At 32.5% G+C, this 21,372-nt stretch overlaps 1 protein-coding gene across 5 annotated transcripts in view; it reads left to right on the forward strand.

Moving 5' to 3' along the window:
• The window catches only part of LOC132741585 (cAMP-dependent protein kinase type II-alpha regulatory subunit-like), a 90,029-nt gene extending 79,543 nt beyond the window's left edge, over positions 1–10,486 (forward strand). For all 5 annotated transcript variants that reach the window (XM_060729785.1, XM_060729786.1, XM_060729787.1 and 2 more), the window contains one exon: positions 10,365–10,486. In XM_060729785.1, coding sequence (XP_060585768.1) covers positions 10,365–10,473 — 109 coding nt within the window. In that variant the 3' untranslated portion in view covers positions 10,474–10,486. The remainder of the gene's footprint in view (positions 1–10,364) is intronic.
• Positions 10,487–21,372: the final 10,886 nt, after the last annotated feature.

Here is a 21,372-nt window from a genome sequence, read left to right on the forward strand (position 1 = left end):
TAGATCTCACTCAGGAGGTGTGCAGTGCACATGAATGATAACTCTACCTTTCATAATTTTTGAGTTATTGCCCTTTGTTATTTTTCATACCTAATTTTTCACCTGAGTGGAGCATAACTCAAAAAGTGTTTGAGATATCAACATGAAATGTCATAGGTGGATAGATCTTATTGAGGAGGAATGTTATATGTGGATAGACCTCATTGAGGAGGAGTGCAGTGCACAAGAATGATAACTCTACCTTGCATGATTTTTGAGTTATTGCCCTTTGTTATTTTTCAAAATTCATTTTTGTCCAGAGCATAACTCCAAAAGCCTATGAGATATTAATATGAAACTTCATATGTGCATAGATCTCACTCAGGAGATGTGCAGTGCACATGAATGATAACTCTACCTTTCATACTTTTTGAGTTATTGCCCTTTGTTATTTTTCAAACCTAATTTTTCACCTGAGTGGAGCATAACTCAAAAAGTGTTTGAGATATCAACATGAAATATCATAGGTGGATAGACCTTATTGAGGAGGAATGTTGTGCGCAAGAATGATAACTCTTCCCTATACAATTTTTGAGTTATTGCCCTTTGTTTTTTTATGCTATTTTGTCCAGAGCTTATCTCAAAAAGTATTTGAGGTATCAACTTGAAACTTCAAAGGTGGATGGATCTCATTGAGGAGGAGTGCAGTGCTTAAGAATGATAACTCTACCCTGCATGATTTTTGAGTTATTGCCCTTTGTTATTTTTCAAAATTAATTTTTGTCCAGAGCATAACTCAAAAAGCCTTTGAGATATCAAAATGAAACTTCATAGGTGTATAGATCTCACTCAGGAGGTGTGCACTGCACAAGAATGATAACTCTACCTTTTATAATTTTTGAGTTATTGCCCTTTGTTAATTTTCATACTTAATTTTTCAATTCAATTTTTTTCTCAAAAAGTATTTGCGGTATCAACTTGAAACTTCATAGGTGGATAGATTTTACTGAGGAGGGATGCCAATGGTAGGATACTACGTCATCGCGCACCTGCTGAATGCTCCCACTTGGAACATTTTTTCGTCGACTCGAAGGTAAAATACAATTTAATTATAAGAAAACGTAAGAGTATTAAAAAATCATGTAGCGCACCAAAGAATGACTATAGTACTTGAGATAATTGTAAAAAAAGTTTATAGATTTATTGCCTGGTTTAGGCCTGAAAACGGGATAAGTGTTTTTCTCTGAATGCTCCCACTCGGACTTCTCCCGAAACATATATGAAATAAGGTTGAAAACCTTCTTTAAAATTATTTTTAACGTAATGGAATATAAACCGAGTCATGTATACCCATTATTCTATATTAGTTTCAAATATTTCTATTCAAAAGTCAGTTTTTCTTAATTCTTTTTATAAAAATGGAAAATGCTCCCACTCGGACTCAACTTCAGAGATGCTCCCACTCGGACCTAAATATATACAAATTTTGAAAGCACATTGCTGTGTTAAGATATTATTGTTTGTTCAAAATATCTTTATATTCACGTTCATATATTCATATAATCAGTAAGAATTAAATGAAACAGCATTTTTTAAATACGATACTAATATTTAAATCATTTAACAGTCTCGTAAATATGTCTTCTTAGAGGATTAGTTATCGGCCTGAGAATAAGAAAAAAAGGTTGTGTTGAAACAATTCCTCGTTTAATAGAGTCGCTTAAATAAAAAACAAATTGATTATACATTTTAAGAATATAATAACGTTTTGTTTTACAGAAAGTATTTGTGTTTGTGACCAGTATGGGAAAAGGTATAAACCACATTGCGACGTAAGGAAACACATGGCAGGACATCTTGGCACGGCATAGCTGGAACAAATATTTTAGATACCAACTGTGGATATATGTCAGTGAGGAGGAATACTCTTGAAACACACAAGAATAATAGTTCTTTGAAGTAATTGTCTTTTGTTCAATTTTTTGCGTTAATTTTTGGACAATGTGTCATAAAGGATCAATTCATCTGAAACTTCACTGGAGGATAGATTTCAATAAAGTAAAATACCGCAAACAAGAATGACAACTTTCCAGTTTTGGCGTTATTGCTCTTTGTATTCACTATAATTAGTTTGCAAGGACCATACCTCTAATAGTGCTGCAAATCAGCCCATTTTACTAGCCTATTTAGAGGGGTTAGTGGTCTATGTCAGCCAACAGCAAGTTTCATATACCAAAATGTTCGTCTGGATCTGTAGTTTCTGGAATGGATATTCATTTGGCCCAACCCCGATGCGAAGCTAAGATATCCAAGATGGCGTCAAAGATGGCCGCCAAATCCCTAAATATTCTAGTATATTTACGTTGGCTTATTTCCTTTTTCAGTTTTGTAAATCAATTGAAATTTTGCATAAAATTTCTTATTTTCAACTTACTCATGCTATAAATTTTGACTTTATTGATTTTTTTCTAGTTTTCATCGCCTAATTTTAACGAAAGAAGAAAAATATGTTGCAGACTGGGTGTCCTTTTCTGAATATGTGTAACTTATTAGTTTTATTCCTGTTTAAACTGAATAACATTCATGATTTCGTTTAATACAGCTTTAGAACTATATCTACACATATTCAGAATAAGTTAGAATAAGCGAACTATGCCATAAATGTGTTTTATTGATCTAAATTCATATACAAAGTGGGTGGGGTATTACGAACGGGGAGTCAACTTTAAATAAAATATATTTTTGGTTTATATATAATCGTGATATTTAAAAAAATAACAATTTCATTTCATTGGTTGGTGATGAGACATCTTACCTTTCATAGGAAATGCCCTGCATGTGTGTCTAAATGTTGAAATATCTCTTTTATTTGTTTAAGGCACACAATAAGGAACTAATTTACTGACCTGCAATTCGGTATTTGCGTTGACCTTGTGCTAGCCTTTTGTTAAGGATTTGTTTGCAAGTTTGTTTCTCCTTAGCCATAAACATTCATTGTTAGTCTTCAAATGTGATTTTGATTATACTTGTAGGTCACTGTTCAAGACCCATAAGCTAAGCATTTATTAGGAAATAATAATATCTATTTATTAACTTACAGAATTTCTCGGACAAGATTTATCTCCACAACCATTGAGGTAATGCACTTGAAACTAAACACATCTTTGAGATCATTATTGTAGGTTACTTCCCTCTAACATGTTTTTATTTCAAAGAGTTATACTACTTTATGAATAAGAGAATTTCTTTATTATGCAGGCTGTTGATTTTAAATATTCGAGCGTGCTGTCTGACATGCAGCTCTTGTTTTAAGGCATTGGCTTAACATATGATAATCTACAATTGAACCATATTTGGAGTTTTGTCTTTATTGATGACGGATATAATATATACATTAAAATGTAAAATGTAATTTGCTAGAACATTTAAAATGGGTAGGTTTTTCAGTAAGAGAATTTTCTGCTAGACTGGATCTGAATTATGAATAAAATATATATATATTGAGTGAATTGAAAATATATGTTATGAGGGCAGTTTTATTTTAGTTCAACTATTCGACGATTAAGGACAATTATCCTAGTCGCCCAAGTGTCGGCGTTTAAGTTTGCGTACCATATTCAAAGTCCATTGACATATGGCTTTGAAATTTGCACACTTGTTTACCATCATGCCCTCCACTTTAACACTTGAGGGTATCTATCAAGCATTTTGACAGAATTATGTCCCTTTTTTCACCTTTGATTTTACGTTACCACCTCAGATAATTTCAAAAATCCATCGATATATCGCTTTGAGACCTTGCACACTTGTTCACCATCATAATCTCAACCTGTGTACAGAGGAGGTAACTGTATCAAGCTTTTTTACAATATTATGTCCCATTCTTTTACTTTCAAGCACTGAACGAATAGTCGAGCACGCTGTCCTACTGACAGCTCCTGTGTATGATTTTGAGCATTTTGTTTCAAGTTTGTTGTTAACTTCATGCGAGGAATTAAGAAGAGCTTTCAATTGGACGTAAAAACCTAATCTTTTCCCTGGCGGGTACTTGATAGTAATACTATGTGCTAGGGTGGCGTAGAGTAACATGCACTGTCTAGTACCGTCTAGTGTTATATTAATAGGTCCTTCGGGATGGCGTTGTTTGTGTCGGTAGTTTTCAATCCGGATCAAGGCAGTAACCATATTGAATTTACCAGAACACAGTTCAGCCACCGGATCGTTCCTTGACAGGCTGTCAAGCAGTTTACCAGTACTAGTTGCCCTCACTTTCGCATGGAACTAAAACTTCTGTACATAGCTGAGCAGTGGTACAGTGCGAATAACCGTAGAAACTATTTCATGATCAATCACAACGAAAGTGACCTGCCCCGTCCAGGAATCAAACACGGGTTGCCCGATTCACAGTCCAAAGCTCTACCTATTGAGCTAACCGGACGACTTGGTCCTTCGGGATCATTGATTGCAAAATAGAGAAAAACAGAATCCCTAAAGAAGGTCCAACACAACACAATTGAAAATGTTGCAGGCTTGGTTTGATTGAGCCTGTTCATGGACAGTACTGGAAAGTGCAAGTTACCGTCCACGCCCCCTAGCACCGGCTTAAACAGAATTCAACATTTAACACGAACATGGTGAAAGTTTGAATTTAGAAACATCCGCAGATGTGTTCATACGGCGGTCATCATGTTCAATGTGACACAGAAGTGCCATTCCATGAAAAGCGGCGTATGATCCCCAAGTAAAAGAATGCTTTTGCCCTAAACGAGTAAACAATGGGCGGAACTAAATAACTTTTATAGTTGAGGATTGGATACTACTTAGTCGGTACTCAGAGACGTGAGATATGGTCTCTCATGAACAGACCACATCAAACTGAGTTTAAATTGTCAACTTTGCCCTGTTTAATTGCTTTCGAAGGATCTTCTCTTTTCCTGATTTTTACAGTCATTATGCCAATGACATGTTAGTTTACTTTATATTAACTTTTATATTGTTACTAGAGGGATTTTATGTTAAGTCTCTCTACTATTTCACAACCGGAAGCTATACGTTGCATTAAATAGCATTTACCGCTACCTAGATGATATCCTTAACATGAATAATCAAATTTGATCAAGTGAAATCTTAAATCTATCCAAGTGAACGTAAAATGAATAGAACAAACTTTAATATTTTCAAATTTAAACATTTCTATCATTAACAATAACATAATAACTAAAATCTATGATAATCGGTTTTTTTAAATAACGATGTGCAACTTCATATTGGGTATATATATTTCTAAGTTAATTAGATTTGCCTGGGCCTACTGTCGTGTGGATGATTCTAATGAACGCAATTCATTTATTACTGGCAAACTTCTTTAACAAGGCTATCGCTATCATAAATTACGTAAATATTTCTGTCGTCGTAATTCAGATATATTTAAAATTTAATTGTACTTTAAAAACTCTTTTACGTCTAGGTATAAGCAGGCCTGATTTATGTGGAGATGACAGCTTATCTGTGGCATGCATGCTTCATAACCTCTGATCCCCTTTCAAAATTCCATTTTATTTAGTTCCGCTCATTGTTTTCTTGTTTAGGGCACACACATTCTTGTACTTGGGGACCATACGCCGCTTTTTATGGAATGACACTAACGTGTCACATTGAAGGTTCCATGATAACCACATTATAAGCGCGTCTGCGGTTGTTTTTAAATCCAAAAGTTCACCATAACCATGATTAAATGTTGAATTCTGCTTAATTCGGTGCTAGAGGGGGGAGGGGGTGTACTGTAGTTTGCACTCGACAGTGCCGTTCATGAACCGAGTCTGCAACATTTTCATTTTTGACGTTTTGTGCGTTTTTAATTGTTTTAATTTTGTCTTCTGTCTTGGTAAGTGGTGTTCTTGTTGCTCTGCCTTCCTTTAAGGCACCGAGTACTTTGGTTATGTTAATTAAGGCTGTACCTATTTACACGACTATGTATGTATTTTATTTATTTCGTCTCATGTAACCATAACAATTGTTAGAATTTTACTTGGCGGGGATTTATTTTATTTACACTATGTCGTCATATAGGAACATACCGGTAGTGGTAATTGCAAGTTACCATCCACACCCCCTAGCACCGGCTTAAGCAGAATTCTCAATTTTACATAAACTGGTACACTTAAAGGAAGTGAAGACACGTCCATAGATGTATTCATACGAAAGTGATCATGGTATCTTCAATGTAAAATGTTCGTGCAATTTCACGACATACAACATATTGTCCACAAGAAATAGAGAACAATGGGCGAAACTAAATAAAATGGATTTTTAAAACGGGATCAAAGGTCAAAATATAATCTTTAAAATCAGGTAACATATCCAAAGGGTTATTATACACTATTTATCCAAAGGGTTATTATACACTATTTAAAAAGGATAATAGAACCACAATAGAAGGAATTTAAAGAACACAAACACAATTATAATGCCAAGCTGAACGATTTTCATATAAACATTATGTTTTATCCGACTACTATGCATCTTTCATGAAACAGACGGTCAACAGAGTAATGATCCATGTAGAAAAAATATCAAACTTTTTAAATGACTGTTTTGTCAATTTAAGAAACTTTAAACAAAATAAATTACATTTCATTTGACAAAAAAGGTGTGTAACATATAAATAAATGAACAGAGGTTGTTTTGCATACATTGTACTTTTCAAATCCTTAGGTGAACTTACAACAAAATCATGCTTATTGAATTGGTAACACATTTTTGAACAGATTTTTAGATCTGACAGGATACCTGTAATAGCACCACACTTTGAAAATCACCTTATGTTTATTAACTTAAGTAAATATTGTCATTCCATATAATCAGTATAATCGAGGGGTCAGAAATTCTCTAGATTTTTATTCATAGTGGGTGGGGTACGATTTGAACAATAAAACAATAATTCATTTAATTTAAATAACCAGAAGCAAATTATCATATTCCTGGTTTATTATGTTAATCCGTTACATGGACTGCACTAAAGAAGCTATAATTTGACAGAAACACAAAATTTGGGGAAATAATTGATAGAACAAATAAGTGCCAGTTACAACCTTACATTGAAAAACTATTTTAATGTACCGCATCTCATTTTATATGTCTTACTGCATAATTATAAAGAAAGATTTCTTAAGATATGATATAAATGCATTAAAGCATAACTCTCATGAATACATTACAATAGTGGAATAACAAAATAAGTAATAGATATTTCACTGTTTAAGCTAAGACAAGAGTATCATAGCAAAAATCCATATGTTAAGCATTATTTTGCTTATTTACGTATAAAAAAAACAAAAAGCAATCTGTTTTCTCAAAAAAAAATAAATCTCTTCGTATAAAACGCTTTAAATGATATCAGCCGTGCAAAAATTTCACTTGAAATACAAAAGCGGAAACAGATATGAGCAAATATTAATATTCTAGAATATTTAGGGATTTGGCGGCCATCTTTGACGCCATCTTGGATTTTTAAGCTACGCATCGGACTTGAACCAAATGAATATTCATTCCGAAAACTACAGACCCAGACGAACAATTTGGTATATAAAACTTGCTGTTGGCTGACATAGACCACTTCGATGTCATTTTACCCTATGAATTTGCAGCACTATAAAGGTATTTGAGATATAAACTTGAAACTTTATATTGAACATGTTTAATAGAAATGAATAGCAGAGCATAAGGACCAGAAGTGTTCACTTAATACTTCTTTGTTGTTTTTTCTTTGTTTTTTTTTCTTCATGGGAGTGTTTTTTTGTAATGATTTATTATGTATAGGCTATAACATTTCATTAATTTTCACGAGTGTCATTACTTGGAATTTTTACACGTATGTAAGGGTTACTTCCCCTATGAAATGTACTTCCTCCTTTTCGGGGAGGGGGGATTTTGCTGTCTGTGATCCTTCTTGTATTATTGTTATTATTTTAACGTCATTTAAATATCCTGAAATCATTTTTATGGTTTTATATCATGAACGTAATGCTCCAATGAAGATTTTTCAATATTGTATGTTCCGAAAAGCATTATTTGTAAAGATAATACCGAATTTACATTTCATTAAGGGAGGTAATAAGAAATATATTTTCTATTAAGTGTAAGTTGAATTCTTCAATAAGAAATGAATGCATTATGCATACATGTATATATAATGATTACATATAATGTGGACAAGCATTTGCAGTACTTATTTTACATATTCCTTTATGTTTAAAATTGTTTTAGTACCATAAATTATTAATATATATATATATATATATATATATATATATATATATATATATATATATATAATATATATATATTTATATTATAATATTTATTATTATAAATTTAAATGGGTAAAAACCTAATATAATTATGATTTTAATTACAAGATATGGAAAAACTGTGAAAAAGAAAAAACTTGACTTGTTTTCTTATTTTTTTTTTAAATTTTTGAAATTTAGGTAAAAATCGTACACATGAAAAATTTCATATTAAAAGTTGTCAAAAATTGTGACGCATCTTTTGTCTAGTATGGAAATACATTTATTTTTAACCGTTCAAAAAAAATTTAAATGTTGTTTTTATAACATTTAAAAAACCGTGATATTGACTTCTTTTGTTCAAAAAACGTCCATTTGTTTTTTTAAAAAAAAACAAAAATTTAAAAAACAACATCAATGGGGTTTTAAAATTATTAACAAGTATTTAGTCGCAATTATGAATAAAATGCTGGCCTCTATATGTGCACCCCGAGCCACCCAGAATCTTAATCCAGTTTGGTACTAAACAATGATATAATGGCTTCTTTATAAAACCACCATTTTTTAACATCAAAAACAAACTTTATTCTTGAGATCCAAACTGTCCGTTTTAAAGTCTTATAGTCCTAGCTTTGTTGTTAGGTAATAATTTTGAAATTATCCCTTCGGATCCAACACAAGCAGTGCACCTTTTTGTATAGTGATCCTGTCAGTTGAAACTTTGCCATGACACCTTGTTCCTACCAAACAACGTCATTCTACAGAATCAAAGAATGATCTCTGTAAAAGAAGGAAAAGTTAATGTTGCCAACACAGTAGTTATTGACAAAATGGTGTTAAAATAGTGAGAATAATCCTAAAAGCTTAACCGCAATGTGCTTTCAAAATGTATATATTTTGGTCCGAGTGGGAGCATCTCTAAATCGAGTCCGAGTGGGAGCATTTTCATTTTTATAAAAAAACTTTTTAAAAACTGACTTTTGAAATAGAAAATATTGAAACTAATATAGAAAAATGTGTAAACATGGCTCGGTTTGATATTCGGTACGTAAAAAATAATTTCAAGAAGGTTTCAACCTATTTCTTATATGTTTCGGGGAGAAGTCGAGTGGGAGCATTCAGAGAAAAAACACTTATCCGTTTTCAGGCCTAAACCAGGCAATGAATCTATAAACTCTTTTTACAATTACCTCAAGTACTATAGCCATTCTTTGGTGCGCTACATGATTTTTTAATACTCTTACGTTTTCTTATAATAAAATTGTATTTTACCTTCGAGTCGACGAAAAAATGGTCCAAGTGGGAGCATTTTGCAGGTGCGCGATGACGTAGTATCCTACCATTGGATGCAGCACACAAGAATGATAACCTACCCTGCATTATTTTTCAGTAATTGCCCTTTGTTATTTTCATTCATCAGTATTCACATAGGTTTCGAATTTGTAATCACTATAGCCATCAGTTTTCATTACCAAAAGACCTCTTAAAATAGATTTATTCTGTTACTAATAATACATTTTCATGAGCAAACAATTTGGCGGGGGATGGCCATTTGGACATGGCCTGATTTGGAATTAATTATCGAGCTTTCAAGTACATATTTTGTTTTTCCTTTATGAGAATATGTTTCTATTACTTTATTTAAATATGTATCATTTGACAGTTAAAGTGCCTTGTAATCGGATTACATCGGTAATCAAACGTAGCGCAGCACGCGCATGTTGTTTCAAGTGGGTAACGGGGAAATTTGTGTGTTATTCCCGTCTGGGATCGGTAATTCGATTTCTTTCGGGTGTTCAATTATCCAATCAAAAGGCGCCAAGTTTGGAGGGTATACTATTTTATTCAACAAAACAATGGAACGTCAATGAACGATGAATGAATATTTTTTATTGGCGAAGGGACCAATCAACACGCCGAACACCTGTTTGTTATAGTTATATATTTATATTTAGTAAATAAAACAGATACATATATATATTTAGTAAATTATAAAAAAGATACATATATATTTAGTAAATATATTTTTATCATTTTTATTTTTGCGTCTCGACGAACACCTGTGGTTTAACTTATTCAACTTTTGTTTTATTACAGACGACATTCAGAGACGCCTCATGAACGTTTGAAAAGAAAGAAGTTGCAGCGAAAGGTCTTACAGATGTGTCTCCTTGGGTCAAATGAATCTGTTGGTGTGTATAAATAGAAATTTCATTGCCACGATGTGTTTTTATAAATAGCAGTCCGTTAAAGATGATCGATGATTGATCGATGTTCATGATAGATCGATGTTCCTGATTGATCGGTGTTCCTGATTGATCGATGTTTATGATTAATCGATGTTCATGATAGATCGATATTCCTGATTGATCGATGTGTCTGATTGATCGATGTTCCTGATCGATCGATGTTCTTATGATCTTATGTGTCTGAATGATAATCGATGTTCTGATTGATCGATGTCTTGATTGTCCGATGTGTCTGATTGATCGATTTCATGAATATCATGTTCTGATGCTCGCTGTTCCTGATGATTCGTGTGTCTGGTTTAGATCGATATATCTGATTGATCGATGTTCATTGAATGATCGATGTTTTGATGATCTATATTGTACTGATAGATCGATTACTGATCTTATCTGATAGATCGATTTACGCATACTTGTAATCCTAAATCTACCTGCTGAATTAATTGCTCATTTTTATATGTTTTCGACATGATGACGTTAATTTAAATCGATTTGCCAGCATTTGTGACGAATGAAATAGTTTACAATTGTTTTTCATGAACATCCAATTTGGTTTGGTAGTGGGATATCGATAAACAACTATATAAGCTGTGTTGATTTATTTGTTGATTTCCACCTATTTAACAGTGATCATCAATCCACTATTCTCGGCATGAAATGTTGTAGACAATCAACACATTTTAAATTCCAAAATTAAAGGGAGCATGTTTTGGTAAATTCGCGCGAATCCCCAACTAGTACAGAAATAGTTTTGGTGATTGTGCATGTTTACCTTAAAAAGTACTTTTCCGGAAAACATCATACGTTCTTAACCATTACGCGATATACCGCCTTTTAACGCCTTTATCACCCTTTTCTGTTGTTCTTCAAATTGAGTGAATGCCTTTATTTAGGCCAATTGTTTTGTTTTGAGAATTTTTTAAAAGTGCCACTTTTTCGCCGGCCAAAACAAACGTCATCAGGAGTTGGCAGTTAGGGGGATGTGCCCCCCCCCTTCTGTTTGGGGGGGGGTTTGAAGGGGGCGGCAAAGAAATTTTGGAACTTGTGAGAGGCTTAAAATGACCCAATCGATCTAAAAGAAAAAGGTAAGCTGTAAACCAAAGCTCTAAAAGAATTGACTTTTCATCCTTGAGAAGTGATGCGCACATTTCAAAATATTATTTTATGGAAACAAATCAAAGAAAATAAGTAGATATTAGACAATTTTGAGATGGTACCTCGTTTGCTTTGGTAACAGGAAATTTAGCTGGAGCATTGTTGTTGCAAGACAATTGGGTCCAGTCAAATTTGTGCCTAGTTTGTAGTATTGAAGCAGGTTTTTTATTAGTTTATAGCCCCAATTTGAATTGTTACGGGAGGTTTTCATTGAACAGCCATTTTCCAAATGTCATGCCAGTTGATAAGTGGGACTGTGGTTTATTGCGCCGAATCACAGCTACCTAAGAAGGTAGTTTTAGGTAATTGAACTTATGTTTTACCTCAAAACAGGTACTATTCGGATAAATTATAACGGCATATTATGATTAAAGATAGATATAGTCTTCAATGTCCACAGAGGACACAGTGGTTTATTCGCGCTAATATTCCAACTGTGATAGGTATTCGGGATATTGCTATATATTTTCTACTGAAACAGATAATATGTTTCTGTTTGTTTGTTTATTGGGTTTAAGTACACCGAACCATTTATAGGGTCTATACTATTGGCGACGGTTCCAGCTTTAACTGCGTGGAGTTAGACTCAGCGTACCTTCGTGCATTATTTCAGGCAGCGGGGACTGAGTAGACACCGAGTTCTAGCTGTTGTGTTCTAATGAAAGATCCAAAAAGTCGATGTCGGGATTCGAACTCACAGCGTTGAGCAAATGGTTTGAAGTCAACGACTTTAACCAACTGACCACGGAACGCCGCCAATGTTTTTCTGTACAAGATGTTACCGGTTATATAACAAGTATGTGTGTTTCTATAGTATTGATAAACCCCCTTTCAATAAAAAATATGGGACTCAGTTTGGTTATTTCGCGTGAATCCTAAATTACAACCAGAACGTATTGGTTTAGAATTTAATGTTTTCTCTAAAACAGAATCAGTTTCAGAAATATGGAAATATGAAAGATTTAGATGTTCTAGCAATGGTTTCCCCCCCAATGTCGACAGGGGATCAGTTGAGTTTCACGCCGTCCCAAATACTTATAGAATGTGTTGTATTTCGGAGTATGGCTATGTTGTTGAAACAATAAGTTTTATAAAACAATGTTACGGTTATTTAACCCGACGATTAGTCTTTTCTATAATGATTGGTTATAACCTTTCACATAAATCGACCAAGGAGGACTCAGTTGGTTATTTGCGTGAATCCAACTTACCTACCAGAAAGTAGTTGCTACAATTTGCTAGAATTATCTATTCGCTGGTCGTATAGGGAGACGGTGAATAAATACATTTGTTCAAATTTAGATTAACTTTTATCTGAATTTCCTTTACTTGTATTATTTTCGTTTTTATAAGAAATACAATAAATGTTTCAATACAACTACTTTGGTTGGTTGTTGGGGATTCACGAATATCAGAAGGTCCTCTTTTATTCTGTGTTTAATATGTTATTTGTGTTGGAATTTCTGTGGGATTGATACCAAACTACCAGCTGAAGGTAGTTGGTTATTGCGAATATCTAACTACCACATACTTACCAATATTTATTATTTTTTATAATGTAGTTTATTTAGTTAACACTAAGCCGGAAAACAAAACTGTCATATTTTGATTTTTTATGAGTTTTTCAGAATTTGTTATTGTATAGACTAAATTTGCCTGTTGTGGTTCAAGTTTAAAATTCTTTAACTTGAACCCAGTATAAAATCAGATGTGAGATTACAAAAACTAAGATTCAATGAGTCAGACAGAACATCCCAATCCGGCATCCGTTTTCTTCTGTACCGTCAGCCGGTTGTAACAGATCTATATTCTGAAGACCAACATGCATTTCTAAACCACTTTTTTAGCAAGTTCTTTCGGCATTTTTAAAATGCCAATATGATTAAAACTACATTATGTCTCTTCATTATTGTTACATTTTGTTTAACAGGGTGCGCTCTAGAATGTTGGTTCTTGGCCTCCCAACAGCTATTGACAACGCCTAGGTTACCGTTGAGCGGAAGTAATCTGTTGTCACGAGAACTTGATGACTATTTATGCGGAAGTTGCCCAGGTACAATGAAAAAATTCGAGATCGCTGTATGAGATTATATTGTAATACATAGAGCAGGTAATCAATAAATCTTACTTTCTGACAGTTTTAACATCCTGCTTCAAGATGACAGTGCTGTTGAAGATTAAGAAAAGAAGAGAGAGAGAATCAGAAGTTTTAATTAATTGCCGTGCTGATTGAGTATCGACCCCGTAAGGGACGTCGGGAGCGAACAATTTTTGGAATGCATGAAATGCTGAATATGTCCTAAAACTTCAATATGTAGATTACAATTAGGATAGTAAGGTTATAAGGAATCGAAGCAGATTTAAAAAACTGGTGACATACACGAGGAGGTGGCCACCAATTTACCAATCAGAAAGATCATTTGACGGCCGTCAGTGGCTACGGCATCTTCCAAGAGTAAGTGTTATCTTTACAACAATATGTTTTATAGTTATGGTGATAGACTAAATAGCACTTTCTTCGAAAGCTCTATATCGGAATTGATTATTTACTTATTTAGAAAAGATTTGATCGTGCAATCATAAAATTTATTACTTACATTTGTTTGGAACTTGCGTATAATTAATTCTTTTGAAATTATTTTCGACCCTTTTCTCCGCATTAGATCAGAATGTAGCTCTTTGACAGTATTATTCGTCGGGCACCTTTATACTATTTACAATATGCACGGAATATCTGTATATAGCTCCAACAAAGGAGCTGTTTACGTAAGATGCCTAATCAGCATGAAATTAGTTTTTTTTGGCATATTTTTGTTTTTATGTACATTATATAAAACACGGAATAAGAATTATCTTCAACATTAACAGTACTCTCTTCTTCATACCTTCATATTAATCGTCACTTCAGTACAGTTCATTATTAGTTATTAGGGCACCACCAATATCAGTTATATGTCGCAACGCACTTTGTACAAATGTCGCAAATGTGCAACCGACGCTAAATGTCCGACTATTTACAATCAGTTAGTATGCAACTGTAAGTAGAATGGTAACCGATTTTCCCTTCGTTAAATTGTCGCAACCATATATTCATGATAAATATTAGTGCTATTGTATCATGAGTAAATGTTATGTATATATTAGTTAACTTTTGGATTAATAAGAATGTCCGATTTCATTGTGCTCAAGACGAAAATAATTGCTATTTAAATGTCCTTTCTTTGTAATTTTAATGTAAACCGTAGAGGCAAATTTTAATGTTCATAATATCATTATTAGTATATTGATGATATTAGGCAGATTAATAACTGTATATAGGTCATTCTAATTATTCCCGGCGTGAACGGTTTGACCATTTTAACGGCCCCAGAAACTTTTTTTTTCTGTACGCTAATTTTAATGAATTTTTTACGCCGGAAAATCTACCGGCAACACTATCGATAAGTTTGGAATGATTTTATGATTAAATCTTAAAGAACACTTCAATAGTCCTCTTAAATCAATAGATATAATCTCTAGTACTTAACTTCTCCAGAAAATATTAGAATGTTACCTGTTTGAAAGCATAATGCGATTTATTTCAAATTTTTTATGTAACACGGTCTTATGGCGGACATGTATGACGTCATCGTTAAAAAATCGATTTCCGTGAAAGCGGTCAGAGCTTCGCGTTGCTTAGATTAAGTGTGGGATTACGCCATGAAGGAAAAATCAAAAAAAAAAATATCGATGGAATTGAAGCTATTCAATTTTTTTTATAATTTTTGAATTATTTATCTATGAGTACCATGGTTTAATAATGCTGAAAGGTCGTACAACTCTAGATTACTGTTGTTAATATTTTTTAAATTTTAATACATGTCTCACATTTATCATGGTGTTTGCCTTCTTGTTTACTGATAATGATGCATATTCACTCTCAGTAATATTACTGATTTATTGCATAATGCAATTAAGAACGTTAAAGAAATATTGAATGGAAAATATTTGAAATTACAGTTCAATTATTCAATTATTTGTAACAAATTAATTTTTTTCATAGTTCTTTTTACTTATTAGCCGATATATCAATACCTTAAACATTTTAACCTACTGATTAGTTAAATGTCTTCTACATACTTTTAATTTATCTTTTAAAAGGTTTATTGTTGATTCCGCTATGCTGTGTCTATAGGAGGTGTGTTGAAATAAATTTTAGATAGAGGATTTGAAAAGATAAGATTTCAATGAACGATTTAAGGACTACAATGATTAGTTTTATGTCTTGTTGTATCTACTGTTTTTTGGTGACCATTTTGTGATGTCCTTGTTGTTTCTCGTCTTGGTAAGTATCTTCCTTTGCCCTAGTTTTATTTTCTTATAATTTCGCCCCCTCCCTTCCCCGGAATTTCTTACCCCCTTTTCCATTGGAATTTACTTAGTGGTCCTATTAACATTAATTATATTTATTTTCCGTTGCTTTTGATTTCCTTGTCGGTTAACTATTATTCTTTATATGGTATTCATTTTAGTGATAAGCTTGACTTGCTCTCCCTTTGCCTTTCTGTATTTGTTTAGATCCTCTTGGGGATCCTTGCCAATAGGTTTATTGTTTCTTGGGGTCTTGTGGTGGTTGGTTATTGAACGCGGCTTTCCTTGTTCTTCGTGTTTTATCGATATTTATATTGTATCGAAACCGTAACAAATCGTTAACAGATGAAATGATTATCAATTACAAGTTCGGAAGCAAAGAAATGTAAAGAAACCTTAAAAAGACTTATCACCCACCCCTCCAAAAAGCCACAAAAAACGATGAACTGCAAAACCGAAATAAATACACATGAGTGAAGACCTCTGGGTAGGGTGCAAGCTGCTTGCCTTTGCGTCGTTTTAACAGATCATCACTTTAATATATATGTATTGAAGTTTTGATATTCAACACCACGGATGTGTACAAATACGGCGGGTGAATCAATGGAATTTCAATGTGAACATTCCGAGGTGCCGTTCAATGAAACGGGAACTAGATAACATCGATTTGAACGGGTATCAGAGGGTTTTTGTGTCATTTTTTGCGAACAGTTCGTTTCTAACAGACGACGTTACAGTTATAGTTAAACAGCTAATTTCTCCCATTGTCTGTATATTGTTATGTTTATTCTACGTCTAAATTTACGGTCAATTAATTCCACTTGCTGCGTTTTTATCATAACCGTATATCTGTGCGAGCATTGCATTTTTACTGAGGGACCTGTAATTCCTATTGGAAAAGGACCAAGTCAGGAAATTCATTTTTATAGTCTGAATTTATAGATTTTTTAAGTTATTTTAGACTTTGTTTTGAACCTTTTCCCCCTAGACTACTGATCTCAATATTGTTTTTTAGATTAATTAACTAGAATTTGTATGGGTGTAATGCAAATTGAAAATTTTCTTTGGCTTCTCATGTATAGATGTATATAATTCATTCTAAGGGCTGTACAATACAATTACATTGAATTGTCTGTTATGTGGAAAATCAATGCAACTTATAATAAAGGGCAGTTCAGGAATTTCACTTATGATAATCCAAATTTTTAATTTCTAATTTGACAATTTAAAGGACTTAATTGAGTAAGACTATTTAATTTCTAACGTAAGGTATCAGGATTTTCCTTTTTTAATTTTCATTTTTAATGATGAATATTTGTGAATCGTGAATATAGAGATTATTCCAAACATAATTCACATTCAATAACATAATAAAGCTTTAACATACAATCCGATTGCGCGTACCCTGTTATAACATGAAAATATATACATCTTACATGACACGCATAAGTCACATTCCTTTCTATATTTCCATATGCGCTTTCAATATTTTTAATATTAGATCTGTTTCGACTTGAAGTATGATATCTTGGATTGCATTAAAAACAGTAGTAATGTAGCCCGTTTCGTTTAAACTTTCTGTAATTCGCTCAACATTCTAATTGGAGGTCCGTGCATAAAATGCAGCAGGTTAATCGTGGTTAGGACTTGGAAATAACGCGCCGTTCACAAAATTCATCTGGTGTCTTTTGACAAGTCCTAATTAGTTGGATAAGTGTATCATTTACTTGCCCTAGCCTGCAGGTTCGATCCGCAAGGAAGTGATGGTTCTGTTAACAATGTTACTATTGCTCGCTTGCTGTCATTAAAAGGTTGTAGTTGCAAGGTCGACTAATGTAAAAGTACTGATCAAAATTTTAAAAATTTTAAAATTGATCTTTATAAAAAAATTACCCATCTTGGTAACGAAGTTGAACCAAAATTGGTTGCTAATGAAAAAAGTAAACAATTTTAAAATACCACTAAGAAAATTAAAATTCAAAAATATTTTTTAAAATCATGAAAATTCTTTCTTTTTGATAAAAATGGGTGGTCCTAAACCCTTTTACAAAAAAGGTAATATTGACTAATATAGTTTTTGGAATAATTAAATATTGCGGGATTACGGTTAAAGTTTTTGCGGTGGTTGCGTTTTACGCAAACGATTTTTTAGGGGCAACGGGGGGACATTAAGTTTTTTTTCCAATATGTTTCCCATTTCTTTAATATATGGTCCCCAAATAGCCATGTAAATCAGTTTTCCTTATTAAAACCATAATATAAATATTTTAAATTCATTTTTCAATATATAAAACCAATTTATCAATTTATGAAACCAAAGTATCTATTAATTTGGGTTATCACTTTAAATTGATCCAATTTTTCATTATATGGAAACAAAGCAGCCAAATGGAACCAATATCATATATTAACGAATAAAAAATTATTTTATTTTCAAGTAGGCTATAATTGATAAATGAATAAAATTATGTACCAATTTTTCAAAAGGGTACGAAGCAGCCAAAATATGGAAAAGATCTCCTGAATGCACCCAAATTTTCAAAAATATTAATTATTTTTACAATTTATAAACCATTATAAAATGTATAACCAAAGTACAATACGATTTATTACACTTTATATGAATCGTTCTTAAAATTTAATGTACAAAGGGGCCATTTTAGGGAAACCCCGATCCCCTTATATGAAACCGAATTATCAATATATTATTTTATTTTTACAATATATGAAACCATTTTATTAATGTATGGAACCATGCATACTGGCCATGCTCATTTTTGATCAAAGGTAAAGGTCGAGATGAACTTAATTTTTTAAATATGTTTTTGTAAATGGTCAGTACGACTCAGTAGCTTAAATTATGACTTTGAAACTTTACATACATATATAACGATAAGTATTGCCTGCCCAGCCCATTTGTAGGCCAAAGTGAATGTGACGTTAAATTCAAATAGTTCCTTATTTAGAAAATGTGCAGTATGCCATCAGTGAAGCACGCTGGTCTTTTGACAGTTCTACAAGGAATATTGGCGCGAAACTGTAATACCGGTGCAAGGATAGAAAACATCCTTTAAAAAAGTCCCGTCAATATAATGACATTTTGGTTCCACGCATTGCTCATTTGGTTCCATATATTGGAAAAGTTGTTATATATACTAGCAACCTATGACAATATATTGAGGAATTGGTGTCATATAAAAATCAACACAATATGGGAACTTCAGTCCAATACATTGATAAAATGGTTTCATATATTGTAAAAACGGATTTAATATATTGATCATTCGGTTTTATATAAGCACTGTTGTACAGTGTCCACCGGATATAGCCCCTAAAAACTCCGAAAACGAAAGTAAAAACGTTTTCGTCGAGTTCACCCAAGGTAATGTTTCAACTTATTTTCTCCATCATAACTTCATCGATTTTTCAAACTAACAATTATGTGAAGCTAATTGTCAGGGTTTAGAGCAGTATTTGCTTTTTTCCTGCAAATTGAATAATTTTTTGTTAAAATTGGCGAAAATTGTACCGTTTTTGTTGAATTTGCAAAAGATGTTGATATTGACGTGTAAATCGGGTCCAAATGGATTTGTTGTATTCAAAATCTGTTTTAATATAAAATATAGACTCCTTCCTACGTGTATGTGAGTGGTCATCCATACAACGTCGAGCTGCTTTTAGCAAAATGCGAAAACGAGCATTCATAATTGTTTAGTTTGGAAAAATCGATGAAGTTATGATGGAGAAATAAGTTGAAACATTACCTTGGGTGAACTCAACGTAAACCTTTTTACTTTCGTTTTCGGAGTTTTTAGGGTCTATATCCGGTGGACGCTGTACAACAGTGATAAGGACATCTGGTTCCATATATTGCTACTTTGTTAACATATATTGAAGAACTGGTTCCACATCAGGACCGAATCAACTTATAAATTGATATTTTGGATCAATACATCGATGAAATGGTTTCATATATTGTAAAATTGATTTAATATATTGATTATTCGGTTTCAAATTTATAAGGGCATCTGGATCCATACACGACTTACTTGGATCCATATATTGAAGATCTGGTATTATATAATGTGATAATTAACTTATATATTGATACTTCGGCTCCATACATTGATAAAATGGTTTCGTATATTGTAAAAATGAATTAATATATCATATAAGGACATCTGGTTCCATACATTGCTACTTTGGTACCATATATTGAAGACCTGGTATCATATAATGTGATAATCAAATTATATATTGATACTTTGGTTCAATACATGAATGAAATGGTTTCATATATTGTAAAAATGAATTAATATATTGATAATTCGGTTTCATTTAAGGACACCTGGTTCCATATATGGCTGCTTTGGTTCCATATATTGAAGAATTGGTATCATATAATGTTATTATCAACTTATATATTGATACTTTGGCTCCATACATTGATAAAATGGTTTCATATATTTTAAAAATAAATTAATATATTGATAACTCGGTTTCATATAAGGATATCTGGTTCCAAACATGGTTACTTTGGTACAATATATTAAAGAACTGGAATCATATATTGACAAAATCAACTTATATAATGCTACCTCGGTGTCATACACTGACGGTATGGTTTCATACATTGTAACTGTGGATTAATATAATGGATTCTGGTTAAATAAGAAGGTGTTTTCAAGTCATATATAGTCGAAATGAACTTATATATTATCCAAATTGTTAAATAAATTGAAAAAGAACAATATAAGACAGCCATGGCTTTCCATATGATAAATAATATATTTTATATTGATGATGGGTGTACTGATGATCTTAATGATGACAGAGTTGAAATTATGAACGCGGTGATGGTGGGGTAATTACGATTTTATGATGATACAAATTATGATACATGTCATGATTATTATGATTAGGATAATGATGATGCAGATGAAGATGGTACTTCATGGTTGCGATTAATGTTTAATTATAGTCAATCTGGGCATGGCCTACGTAGTCATCTTCGGAAAAAAAAATGGCGGCAATTTCGTTTTCAATATAATGCACTACATGAACAGATTTTTACTGTAAAAAAGTACTGTTTATGTAACAGTACAAAAATTTTAGTCACACGGTACATGAACAATAATTAATATTTTTAGAGTAGCATCTGGAACATTTGTCAAAATACACAAACGTAGTAATATTATTAATTAGTGATTTTGATTACATGTATCACAATACTTTCAAAATATCGCTACGTAATATAAAAGTTTGTTTTTTTTAAATATATTGAAACAAAAATATTCTGCATGATTAATTTAGTTTTGAAAAAAGAAACTAACGTTAGAATGACGATCCGG

Source organism: Ruditapes philippinarum, unplaced genomic scaffold (assembly GCF_026571515.1).
Source record: "Ruditapes philippinarum isolate M1 unplaced genomic scaffold, ASM2657151v2 ctg5425_1_1_1_1, whole genome shotgun sequence".
In the NCBI taxonomy this organism is placed as follows: Eukaryota; Metazoa; Mollusca; class Bivalvia; order Venerida; family Veneridae; genus Ruditapes; species Ruditapes philippinarum.